We start from the raw sequence: 13,596 nt of genomic DNA on the forward strand, positions 1-13,596 counted from the left end.
TGAGTTCAGAAGCAAGCTCTTTATTCTCTAGAAATGTAAATGTATTGGCATGAGAAATAACCCAGAATGATGCCACAGATGGTCAGAAACATTGATGACACAAACTACACATTTTTCTGCTCCTCATTCCTGCTGCTAAATAGCATGCTACTTTTCTTCTGCCTTTCCCAAAAGGGACTTGAAGATATATCATTTCTAGTGCTCCTTCCAACATCACAGGTTAACATAATGGCATGAGCTATTCCCACTAGAAGAGCTAGGAACAAGATAATATGAAACTTGCAAGCAAAGACCTTTTTTTCATGGCATATCAGTTTTAATTGGCCTCAGTGCTGGCCTCATACAGAATAACAGAATAGTTTTAAGTTAAATGATTGGCAATTTAAACAGCATGTCATCCCCAGTGCCACCTGTTGGACGGTTTATTACATGGTTTTGGCACATCTTTGGCTCTGAGGAATGGTATTCTACATTTTAAATGACTTTTTTTTCTTAATGGCACCTCTTTCATTTGCTCTATAGACCTATTAGGAAAATGGCAACAGGTATGATCCTTGCAGGAATGGCGTTTGGACTTGCAGCTGTTGTAGAACTCAAAATAAATGTAAGTATAGCATAAGGGATTCCTCAGAAATACTTTCTTTCCCTGGGGTGCTTTTATTGATGCCTGTTAGATGATCCTTTTAACCATCATCTTCCTTGATCATAACTTTTAATGTGTTCTTTACAATTAAGCACACTGATCCAGTTGCTAATGATAATTCTTACTTTGTCTACCTTTCCCTCTCTTTGTCTCTGTCTCTTTCTAGTCTTTGCAGTTTTGCTGTGCTGGTCATCTGTATTGGTCTATATTCTAGATTTCCATCGTCAAAGTGCTTGACAGACATCTAGTTAATGCTAGTGATTAATTCCCAAAAGGTAGTCTGTTCTCTTTCCTATTTCTTGCTGTAGCTTGCCTATATTTTACTGGTTTGTTGTTGGGTTTTTTATATATTTTTTTTTCTCTCTGTGTGTGTGTTGGTTTGGGGTTTTTAATTTAATTACTTTCCTACTTTAGGGTGGGGATGTGGTTTTTTACAAGCCAAATTGTTTCTCCAGTGAGGCAGGTAAATGCAGTCATTTCTGTAGTCAAAGGCATCAGGGACTGCCAGGCATCCCCAGACAGGATGGCAGCAAATCTCTTGTAAATTCGATGTTAGCCCCTGCAGATCTCTGCCATTTGTTTCTGGCCCATGACCAGCCTTGTGCAGACTTTGGCTAACCTTTGTCTCACAAATGTTACTATAGGATTAATTTTTAAAGCTTCCATGTATACTTAAAATGTTCTGTTAGAGTGGCTGGCACACAGCCCTGGATTAACATCTGCTGGTTCGTCAGGTGAATCCACTGACAAGTGCCCCACTGAAATGAGACTTTGTGGGTTCAGATCTTCTTTCTGGTCTCTTTACATGAGCAAAGAAATGCTCTCATTGCCACCACCAGCAGCTCTGGCCGAGCACTGAAAGTCTGCTGTGGCTGTGGCTGACTTCTCCAGGCAGAGGCAAGATGAGTTAGAGGTTCCCCCTGCCTGTGCATGGAAATTTTACCCTGAAGGCCACTAAAAGCTCTGGCAAAGAGGGGGATCGGATGGCCCACCTTGGCTTGGCTCTGGGTTGCAAAGGTGAAAAGCCATAGTAATGGAATTTGCTGGATAACATTAACAGGCTTGTTGGTCCAGAGCAGCATATGGGTACAGGGAAATCAGTGTCTCCCTATCACTCTGACAGTATGTCTCCCCACTGAGTTATGTTCAAATTGCCCTGCCTGCAATACCCAAATTACAGGATGAGATAGAAAAAAATTAATGTCTCTGAAGCATTGCTGGCAGCTACTTGAAAATAAAGTGAGAAAAAAAGAGATGTTTTTTACAAAAAAAAAACCAACCCTCTTTTTAGATCTGCAGGTAGTACAAGGCTGACATTGATTGATGTACTCTTTCTAGGAAATGATTCCTGACAGAAAGAGATACTTCTGTGCTGAAGACATCATCTTTCCTTTCTCAGAAAACTGGGAATAAGATCTATCCAGTCAGCAGTTAGATAGCATGGTGTCATGTGATGCAAAGGCACCGATTACAGACATGGAGCTGGACTGGGATTTTCAAAACTGCTTAGCTTCTGGCCTAATTCTTTTCCTAGTCACTGACTGCAGTGGGAAATAATTATTCTGGTCACTGCTTTTGAAAGCTAAGCACAATTTTTTCCAGTTTGATACGGCAGTTGGTTAAATCCAGGCACTAGGGAGCTGTATAATGAAAGCAATGACATTGTTCTACCTACCCAGCAGTTGTGTAGCTTGTACGCTTAGCAGTATGAAGAGCAGGTTTTGGGAGGAATGATAGGTTGGCTATTGAGCTACTATGAGGAAACCTCCCTAAATAAGATTTATGTTTAGTTTTCTCTCAGTGCAACTTCTGATGAGGAAGGGATGGAAAAGTGTCATTACAGAGAGGAAGAGTATTATGGCTAAAAATGAAGAGATATTAAAGTGCTAATAAAGCATACAGATGGCACTTAAAGCCTTTTACTTTAATTAGGAAACTGACATGCCTCAACTTGTCCCAGAAGAAAGTTTAATTCGGGTCCTGAATTTGGCAAAGAACCCTGTTCAAGTGACAATCCAAGACCGGGACCTATTTCAGCAGCCCGTGGAGGCTTTTCAGGTAAGCATATATGTGGGGCTGGAAGGCCTGACTTGTGTCCCATCAAAGAAACGGTGGGCTTTTTTTCAGGCATTTTCTAATAAAGCCCACAGATGCTAGAGCTTGTTCTCCTCCAATGCCTTAGAAGTGCATAGGAACAGTTTTAAAAATGGAGCATATTATCTCTGTTGATGAGACAGAAATGGAAAGTTTGGAGACATATTTCCATGGCAAAGGAGGAAATGGCTAAATACATTCACCTATAATTAGGAATAAAGGATAATTGTCCTGATTTGAGCATGTAGGACATTCAGTTCATATCTCTCAGTGCTCAGACCAGGAATTTCTGCTGGGATCTGGATGGCATCTGAACAGTTTTTACCTGCAAAGGAGGAAAGAAATGGGAAGGCAGTTAACTGGGCATGGGCACTGGGCTGTTTCCTATTTCAGCTTCCAGATTACTTTACAGGTCAGGGTGGTTTGGGACTCAGTCCAGTAGTCCATTGGCCACCAGCAGCCTGCCATGTTTTAGGTGTGGTCCCATTGGGGCAGAACTGGGCCAGGAGAAAGGGTAGCTGTGTGGGCAGAAGGGGTTCCCTGACCTTAGGGTTGCATCCAACAAGGGAAGGTACTCCAAGCTCTGGCTTGACCGCCCAAAGCCTATAGGTCAACATAGGTCCTTTGCTGTAGAAGACAGCTCTGACTTTTAACCTCTCTTTACAGGTTCCCTTGAAGAGACGGTAGGGTTTCACTTGGTGGGAAGAGCCAGGTCCTTTCTCATCTGAAGGAAGTGTAACCAAGTTTGTTTTTTTCCACAGAACCCAGCTGAGTACTCAAAATTAATATTGAATGGAGAGCAACAGAGCCTTCGCTTCACCCTGCAACATCAAGGATTGTCTCTTGCTTTTAACTACACTGTGAAGGAGAAATCAGTATACAGCTTAATTGTTTTTGAGGCGGAAGGAAGCCTATCAAGCCGCTTAGTGAGTGTGGGAGTGAAGTGTAAATACAGTATTAATTCAATGGCTGTGATGATACAATGGGGTAATAGGCTCATTAATTCATTTGCTCAGTTGCAATGTCTGTCTGATTGCTCTCAGATGCTCTAAACCTGACTTCTTAGCTAGCGGCACTGGATCTGTATGCGTTTCTGCTGGTTGATTAATAGAGCCGTTATGGCATCTGAGAGTTTCTGGGCACACTTTAATCCAGTGAATGCTGCAGTGGGAGAGCAGAGTCATGCCTGCTAAGGAGCAGAGCTTGAGAAAGCTGAGGAAACAGAGAGCCAGAGATTTTCCCCCAAAGATGGTTCTATAAAGCAAAGATGTTAAAGAGGCTCTAGGGCTGGGCACGGAATAATAGCATCAGAGGAATGATTCTGGGTTTAGTTATTGCAAGTGTTTAGTGAAAATGCACAGAAGGCCCATTTGTTTTGCTGAACAGAATAAATGATTAAGCTCATTTCAGGCTCTGCAGCAGAGCCGGCTGCATTTGGACTTTTGTGTATTGCTGCAACAATCAGAGAGAGGCATATGGGATGTATAGGGCTGGATTCTGATATCTTTTATGTGTAGCTGTATCCTAAGAAGCTCTCTTGAAATGAATGGTGTTATTGCACATTGTGGCAGGTTTGCAAATGCCATCAGAATCTGTCCTCATGCTAAAATATCAATTCTCTTTGCAGTTCCTCCACCTCCTACCTTACAGGGTTGCCACAGCAAGCATTCAGTATTGTAAAGTGGAAATCACACAACTGTTTTTAAAAATGAGGAGTTTTAAGAATTTATTTTTTCCTAACATTGGGTTTTTTTGCCGCTTTATGGTTTAGAGCCCGGGGCTCATTATCACACAATGTTGTTAAGTTTTCTTGTGACCCTGATGACTGTATGCTCTTACCTTAAGAAATGGATACTCATACAGTGATTTTCATACAGTCCTTAAGAAGTGAAAGCCTGCGACAGGCTGGAGCAAAGCAATCTCTGAGCTTCAGTACATCTGTGTTCTGCCCTAGCTATCTAGGCTGTGCTTAAATTAATGCCCACCCTGGCACGGGCAGGCTCCCGTGCACTGGGGAACAGCCATGCTGTTGGGTGATGCTATTGACCTGTCATTCTCAGCTCTAGATAAGAGAGGTGTGGAAGACAGTGTGGTAAATGATCCTCACTTTTCCAGCATTGCAACACAAGGAAGGCAATGCCAGCATCACTGCTGTGTTGCAGGGCTTGCCCTGGGGTAGCCATGGCCCACGCCAGCCTCCCTCGCTGCTGGGTTTGGCCCCCTCGCTCAGGTGGGGATGTTTTCCTGGAAGGATCCAATCTGAAATTGGTTTCTTCTCCTTTGTGGGCTGTTGAGTAGGCAGGAAATGAATTTGAGAGCTCTGGGGATCATTGATGAAAGCGAGTAATAATTTGGCTGGCCTGTCTGCAACGAACTAGAGTGTTAATCCCCATGTGTCTCCCATGGAAAAAATGATGTTGTTGTTTGTTATTTATTGCTCTGACATTTATTTTTCACTGTGGCTATTTATTATCTAGGGCATACATTATTTGTAGGTCAGCATATCACACTGAAGTACAATAGACGTTTTATAGGTATACTGAAATTCTGGCTCCTTGGTCTCAGAAGCTCAGTGTTTAACATCAGGAAGAAAGTGTGGAGAAAGGGCTAGCAAATGTTGAGAGAAAGCCAGTTTCTGAAAGTAGATTCAGTCCATTTGGCTTGCCTGGGTTCTGTCTGTGGGCAGCGCAAACTGAAATTGCCCTGCCAGCTTAAATGGACATGGCACAGCTGTGGATTTCTACCAGCCAAGAACCTTGCTCTGTATTCTTTTTGTATGACATACAATCTTCAGGGCAGGGTTGTGCCTTACTGTCTTTTTTCAGCGTTGTACACCAAATAGGCTCTCCTTGAATGAATGTAGATCATGTTAACTATTGAGCTGATGCTCTAGCTGTGATTTCCAGGAGAGGCACTCTCACTCCTCAGTGTGCTCAACCAGGTGGCCATTTCAGGGATGTGTCTGCAGAGACTGTGAGTGCAAACAAGCTCAGTGCATCTTGGTCTCTCCTGCTCTCTGTCTGCACCACACAACAGTTTAATCTCTTGAGTATTGAGGGTCAGGGGAAATATGAGTGATACATGATGATCAGAATCCTAGTGGATCCTCATGGCTTTAAGCTTCTGTTAAGTCTATGAGTATGCCAAGAATCAAGGTCTGAAGGTTAGGTGGTTGCAGGTTTTGTAGGAGTAAGGCACTCATGTTTAATTGTAACTAATTGAAAGAGGCTAATGTGGATCATGCTCTCTTGCTATCTTCAGATCAAGACAAATACTTTTTTGAAGGGTGTTACATGCCTCAGTAGAAGGGTGACTGGCTGAAACTCTGTAGCCTTTGTTACACAGGAGATGAGGAAAAAAAAGGTATGATATCATCTTAAGCCCTTGGTGGAGCTGAAATTTTGCTGTTGGCTTTATTGTACCAGGACTTCACTTCCGTGGCCTAATGTAAAGCTTATGTGAGAGTCCAGCTGATTTCTATGGGCTTTGCAACACATGCAACTCCACAGACACTAGTATTTTCTGCTACACATTGTTATAAGACAGCATTAATAAATTTGTTTGATTTTTTTTTCTTCCCTTCTTTAGATTACAGACTTGGAAGCAAAGCCAGAAAATGGTTTGGCAGCTGTTAGGTAGGAATGACATTTTTTGAGGATTTGGAGGTGGTGGGGTGAGGGAGACTGCTTTTGTCTAGTGCAAACTGTATGTAACATAATCCAGATGTTCTCAGGTTGGAATCTAGTCCATACTTCTCGTGCAAGACTCAGTTGTCAGCTGCGGAGGCTTGACAGCGTGTCATCTCCCACACTTGCCATGCAGAGCTGAGCATTATTGCTGCTTACTGCCTAGGATAGTCTGGGCTGAGATGGCAACATAAAAGATCTCCTTTGGAAGAATGGTAAATTCATCTCACTGCATCCCACTTTGGGAAAGAACAGAAAAAAGCAATCTGGAAAGGAGCCATTGCCATTTGTCCTCTGCGAACTGGCCAACCCATGACGTTCATTTATCTCACCCAACCTCATGCACAAATGCCTGCTAAATTGGTTACAGCAACAATTTTACATCCTTGTAAACAATTTAGCTGGGCATTTGGCTCTGTGTAAGCAGCTAGTCTACTTTCCTAATTTGAGATAGTCCATGAACAGTCCTGTGCCGGTCTGTGCTGAGATGCCATCTCACTGAGGTCACAGTTACCTCCAGCACCACTTTACCAGACCTATGTGAGGCTGCTGAGATGCAGAAGAAGCAGATTTGCCAAAAAAAAAAAAAAAAAAAAAAAAGGATGATGATTCTAGCTGGACTTTCTGGAGGATTTGGGCAAGCTGCAATTTAAAACCAAACAAATCCAAACACAACCAAACGAAAAAACCCTCAAAAACTTTAGATAGTATAAAACAATGTCCAACTCCCTTATCTGAAAGCCTGTGATGACAGTGCAGGACAGCAGTATCTCTTCATAGCCCTGTGCTTGTGAAGGCTTCTACTGACTAAACACCAGCTTGAAGGCTTGATTAATACCTGCGGTCAGTAATGTTTTATATTTTCCTGTGAACATTTTTGACAAAATCCCAAAATTTTCCCTTCAACAACTTGTGAAGAGGTTTCACTAGGAAGAAACTATTTTTCCACTAAAAAGTTACTTTTGCTAAGCACCCCCATTTTAAGAACTGAAACACAAAATATTTTAAAACATAATCAGATCAAATGAAAAGCATTTGGTTTTGCTAACAATTTTTCAGTTGTCAAAAGGAAGCTGTCTTTTGTATGTGAAAAAGCATTTAAATACTGGGTGAAAAAAACCTCAAACCTGAACATTCCCATGAAAGTTTTGGGGTTTATGAAAATACCTTATTTTTCTAGAAAACTCCTTCCCACTGGTAGAAACTACTTGGAAAGTATGCCAGCATGGTGCACACGTTCATCAAGACACCCAATGTTATAGTTTCCTGGGGTGGGCTGGGGCTCTGTCCTCTCAAACAGCCACGGAAAAATCTTTGAAGGTCTTTGAGAAGAGATTGCCTCCAAGTCCTAACCCACAAAAAGTGAGGGTCACTTTTCACAGGAGAGAGAGTAAGAGGGTAAAATTACACAGCAGGGAAAACTAATCTTATATTGAAAAACTGGGCAACAAATCAGGCGAATATTTTGGTAGCTTTCAGGAGAGGCTGTCATAACCCTATGGAGTTACAGAATGCTTTGGGAGAGAGAGCACACTTCTTCTAAGGTGTCTGATATTATGCTTCTCCTGCCCTGTCTGACAACCCAATGAAATATGCTTTCTTTGCAGATTCATTAATGGTTTGAGCCAAGATGTCAACGTCAGCATTGACAGCAAACGGTTCATTGCTGTTCAGAAAAACTACAGCGCTTCTGAGTACTCACTGCTAGAGAGGGACAAGTAAGTTTCCCTTGCTGTGCTGAAGGTTCTTGCTGAGGTCTTTCCTTGGATACAGTGGGGCTTTTCTTGGGCAAATAGCAAAACCTTCCTTGCTGTTGTCTTGGCATTTGGTTGTGGGGGCAGATGTTTGTAAAAAAGCAGAATTACCGGCTCTGCACAGAGCAGGTGCTCCGGGCCACTCGTGTGTGCAGAAGCGCCACACATTTAGTCTGCAAAGTGTCCAAGCCAAAGGACAGCAAATCAGTATCTCTGTGTGTAATATGCAGTTGAATAGATTCAGCCTCCAAACAGTGTCTGGGATAGCTCCCTTCCCATGGCTGTTACTACTTTGGTAAGATGAAATCAGTAGGGACAAAGCTTGGTAACTTTACTCCCATGACATGAATATAATGAGATCCTAATTTAGGCCATATTCCGAGTTTTCTCAGTGTCAGGTCAGGGGAATTTTGGAAACCCAAAAAGCCTTTTGAAGAAGTCCAGATACAGCACTTACTTAACTTTCTCTGAGCTTTTATTCACATTATATGGGAGCCTGAAGGGAAGAGACTGGCCATTCCTGTGCATCTGTCAGCAGACTAAGGTGGGGCATGGTGAAGTCCCCTCTGCCATTTGATGCCTGCTCTATTTTGATATTCTCTTAGGCCCAAGCAATTAGTGTTAGGGTGCTCTCAGGGAAAGGCCAATTCATATTCCACACTACAAAGCATTGGTATGTGGGCTGGTAACATCAAGTAACATTAAATGGCTTTGCAGGCTGGGCTTGTTAGACAGGGGCTCCATATGGCCTTGGTTTGGCAGCATTGGAGTTGGCTCTTGTAGGGTATTTCTGGCATTTGCAATGTTTCAAAACTAGCTTCGTGGCTTTCCTCTGCATCAGCTCCATCCAAAATATTTATTGCTGCAATTTAGTAGGATGCAGCAGCCATTGTGGCAATGCTGCTGAGCCTCTGTGCCGTCTCACACATCCAAAATCGGAAGAACAAATATGAAGCCTAATTTGCTCTACTGAAAGGAAACAAAGTGGCTTGTGGGTGCATAATTCTGATATCCTGAAGGCTGCTTGAGCCTGGCTAACTTGGTTGGCCCACAGTGCCTGAAGGAGTGGGGAAAAGTTTGGAAGGAAAATAAATGTGGGGGGTGGGGGCGGCGAAATCAGTGCTGGGAAGAAGCAGAAACCATTAAAAAATGTTAGCAATAGCCCAGGTCATTAGGTGAACTCCAGTCAGTGCCTAAGTGTTTCTGGAAGGAAAAGATGACAAGAACTCTAGTGATTGTCTGACATAAACATTACTGCAGCTTTACGTCATACACCCTCCCTACTCTATTGAAGGGGCATGTTTGATAGCTCTGCTCTGTGCTCTTTGTCTGTGGGACTAACTGGGAAATACTGTACTTCATCATTGTATCTAGATATAATAATGGAAAATGCATAACTGAAATGGGAGAATTCACCCTGGAGCTAGGGCTGCTCGACTTCGGTGCGTCATACACCATTGTGATAACTAACGTAAGTGTCCCTGTGACGGTAACGAGCTCCTTCTGTTCTAGTCTTTGGCAGTGCTTTTGTTCTTATATTTGTGACTCTCACTTGCTTTCTCCACCCTGCAAGACCTGGGCAGTAGCCGTCTGAAGGCAGTCCATTAGAAAAGGGTTAGCAAAAAGTTTTGGCGCCTACATGGGCAAGGTGGGTGGGTACTCATTCCACCTTACACTGTGACCTTGTCAGATCTCATGGGTTAAACAAGAAGATCTTTTCCTTGATGAAAGTCCTCCATGGAAAATCATGTGATCTGGGGTTCGTGCTGGTCTCATGCCATCCTTGTTCGGTTAACGTTGACCCAGCGCGCTGCAAAGAGCTATTACAGTCTGCCAAGAGCTGACTCTGCTTGTGTTCTTTAAAATACTGGACCTGGTGGCACACACACCTGAAAAACTCTGCAGAAACAGTCTGCTGTATCCTCATGTTTAACTTACTGATCTAAAGGCTGATCTTCCAAGACCTGTGGATTATGCATGGGGGGGAAGAGGGACGGTGTTGATGGAGGAGGTTGGTGAGATGATTGTGCATCTGTTTTTCCTCCTCTCACTGTCCGTACAGCTCGTTTGGAGCCTAGTGTAAAGTCAAGGCATGGTTCTCTGAACAACCTAGCCCTGATGTGGCATGAGCGCTGCTGAGAGGGTGGATTCCTTTCCCTGCCTGCCAGCCTCTTAGGCACGCTGCTCCAACACTGGTCCAGCTGGCAGGAGCCACGGAGATGAACGTGATCAGCTTAGTTCCCATTTTAACCTTTCCACTGCACAGGCACACAGACAAACCAGGTCTGACAGGACACACTTCTAAGCTTCCCTCTGAGACTTTGACTACTGTGTTGTGATGAGCAGAGCAAAGTGCTGTCAGCTACTCCCTGGCAGGAACATCTCCCTGTTGGGCAATTAATGGGAGCTGTTCACGTCTGCAGAGTCCAAATGCGTAGGGGGAAAAATATAGCTGCAAAGCACCTGGCATTTTTTTTTAACTCCGGTAGCTGGAGTGGGATGCACAGTCCTGGAAGGGAATGGGCAGATGCTGCCATCTGTGAATGCAGAGATTTATGTACATAAAACACATACGCACTTGAAGTAATGTTGGCCAGACCCATCCTCCATGGCTGCAAGCCTCTTTCACCAGATGAGAAACCAAATAGAGAAGTTGCATGAAGAATATTACGCTAAGAATATTGCCCCAGAGCCTCTGGTAATGCAACTGCGTCAGGGCCAGTTGAGATGGATATGTCCCATATCCCTGTGGGCAAGGATTCCAGTTTGTTGTCCCATCTGCAAAAGTCCCTGCTGTAGCCATGGCTGCTTGGGGGTGGCTCTGTGCCTCAGCCCCTCAGCCCTTCTGGACCCTGTGCTAGTCTTTTAATCTTTTTGACCCTCTGTTTTTCCATCTCTCTCCCTGTGGTTTCCTCCTTCCATAGAGAGTTAGTTTGCTCTAGGCCAAGATAATTTTTAATTATTGCAGTGATTTGTACTGAGCCCTGCTCCTTTGCCAGGAGTGCTATATAGAAGAACCAAGAATGCAATATATTAGTCTGCTAATGTGGCTGAACTGTGATACTTAAATCATGGGGATGCTGCCTTCTACCCGGCCTTCCTCAGTGTGCAGTTATAGTATGGTGCTTGTGACATTTCTTTATGGGCTAAAGAGCAATGCACAGCTCTCCTCTCACCCTTTTAGCCTGCTAAAATACAGTCTCTTGATTTGCCTCCCTGTATGGTGATTAAGTACATCTCGTAAACATCCCTTGTATTTTCTGAAGTACTCTCCTTAAACACGGGGTTTTCTGCCTGAAGTCATTTCAGCCTAGTGTTTTCCTTGCTACTTAGTCAAATCTCTCTCTGCCTCTGAGCATCTGTGCATCAGAGACAGTATTAATTACACCTGGGAAAGCAAACAAAAAGAATGATGAATACAGCTACCGTAACTATCTGAATACATCTGATATGAGGCAGTCTCTGCCACCCTTGGTGTTCCTGAACTGGATTTGTTTGGGTTTCACTGTTATAGTAGGGGATTTGTACAGTGCTGATGAAATGGGAGCAGTGGCCACATGGCTGCAATGAGCATTTATCCTCTTGTTCTGTTCTGACCCTGGGGACAGCAGCAGGTCACAGGCCCTGCACAAGTACCACACAGGCTTTTCCCAGCCCCACTACAGAAGGCAACTTGTTGGTTTGCAATAACTCATGCGACTCTTGCAGCGCATGAATGAGCTGGGATGCTTCCATCCTCTACGCTGTGCAGTAGGAGTCAGCCTGTTTCCAACAGGCTTGGAAGTGGCAGGGGTCAGACCCAGAGTTTTGCTTCCAGGGCAGAGCTTTGCTTCCACCTTTACTTAAAACTTCACTTTGGTAAAGTTGGTATTGGAGTCCAGGCTAAGAAGGATCTGATCTTTGAGCAGCTAATCAACGTACCTTTATTTTCCTGCTAGGTTTCTGGAGGTGATGTTAAGACATGGAAGTCAGAAGACATCAAAGCCAACAATGTCCATATGGCTTGGCAGTTACCACAATACTTATTAATATCTGCTGGGGAGGTGATGTTCTCCATTACAGGTCTGGCCTTCTCCTATTCTCAGGTACTCCACTTAAAGAACAGACTTTAGATTAGGCTTACAATTAGACTTCAGGATGTATTCCTGCATCTGTCATTGACTTGTAATATGTCCTCTGGCATGATGCTTACTGACAATGTTATCTGTGGTTCAGCTAGAAGTGGGATTATAACACAGATTGCTGGGTGCCCTCAAGCTAAATTAATTCATACTCTGAAGATACCTGTGCTCAATTATATTTAGGAAACTCCTTTTCTGGTAAAGCTGAGAACATAGAACAGAACTGGATAGAAGCTTATTTTAATGTGAAAGCTCTGAATACAGTAATACCAGGTTTTTCTCCCAGTGAAATAGTTTGTGGTATGTATTTTCCAGTGATAAAAAGGCAAAGGTACCTCAAGGACTACAGGGTGGCATGGGGGCTTGGAACCTGCTTTAAGCTGAGAGACTGAAGGGGTCTAAGCCTACATGAGTCTGTAACAAGGGAGCAAGAGGTAACGAGTGTGCAAGGGATGATTTGATTGTTGTCTGGGGAGAAGGTTTATGAAAAGAGGGGACTGAGACATTACAAGATCAAAAAGCTGAAGCTACTCAAATTTATCCTTGGAGTAAAGTCCAGGTGTTTATTAATATAAACCAGTGGGACAATCTGTCAATGAGATCTGGAAAATTTGTCATCAGCGGGAAGTTTAACATCAAGATCCAGTCTCTTTTCCAAAGGTGTACAGCCACATGGCACCAGACTCCAAGCTGCAGGGCTTTTCGTGTGGCTCCCTGAAGTTCCTGATCGTACAATTTCAGGCGATGCAGGTTGGGGATGATCAGGATCCAGCTCTGCAACCACAGCATCTCCTCTTTCTTCATGTGTCCTCCTGGAGGACATGCTTTGAAAACTCCTTGTATGCAGCTGTTGAAATTAACCACGGAGGAGACTGTGCAGAGGAAATTCCACCATCTCCTCCTAGGCTGAGCCTGGTGACACCTACACCGGGCAGGACATCACAGGGTAAACCAGGGCAGAAGGGCACAGCGTGTTACCTACTGACCAGGCCCTTCTCTTTTCAGTCTCCAGCCAGCATGAAGTCGGTGCTACAGGCAGGCTGGCTGCTCACAGTGGCTGTTGGGAATACCCTTGTGCTCGTTGTTGCACAGGCTGCACCAATGGCACAGGTATGGTTCGGCTCTTAAAACGGAGGTATTGCTTTAAAACAGGCCTGGATGGTGCTTCTGAATGTCCGTGTCCTGGAGCCACAGCTTCTCTGCACAGCCCCAGGCTCCTGCAGCGGTGTGATGGCAGCCTGCACCGAGCTGCCTCCCAGCCAGGGCTCTGCTTTGCCCTCAGCGGTGTTGCCCTCTGG

At 44.0% G+C, this 13,596-nt stretch overlaps 1 protein-coding gene across 1 annotated transcript in view; it reads left to right on the forward strand.

Moving 5' to 3' along the window:
- The window catches only part of SLC15A2 (solute carrier family 15 member 2), a 39,760-nt gene that overhangs the window by 24,658 nt on the left and 1,506 nt on the right, over positions 1 to 13,596 (forward strand). The window contains exons 14-21 of the mRNA XM_075029361.1: positions 523 to 604; positions 2,576 to 2,701; positions 3,499 to 3,663; positions 6,326 to 6,372; positions 8,031 to 8,141; positions 9,552 to 9,648; positions 12,116 to 12,262; positions 13,304 to 13,408. Coding sequence (XP_074885462.1) covers positions 523 to 604; positions 2,576 to 2,701; positions 3,499 to 3,663; positions 6,326 to 6,372; positions 8,031 to 8,141; positions 9,552 to 9,648; positions 12,116 to 12,262; positions 13,304 to 13,408 — 880 coding nt within the window. The remainder of the gene's footprint in view (positions 1 to 522; positions 605 to 2,575; positions 2,702 to 3,498; positions 3,664 to 6,325; positions 6,373 to 8,030; positions 8,142 to 9,551; positions 9,649 to 12,115; positions 12,263 to 13,303; positions 13,409 to 13,596) is intronic.

This window comes from Buteo buteo, chromosome 5 (genome assembly GCF_964188355.1).
Source record: "Buteo buteo chromosome 5, bButBut1.hap1.1, whole genome shotgun sequence".
Lineage (NCBI taxonomy): Eukaryota > Metazoa > Chordata > Aves > Accipitriformes > Accipitridae > Buteo > Buteo buteo.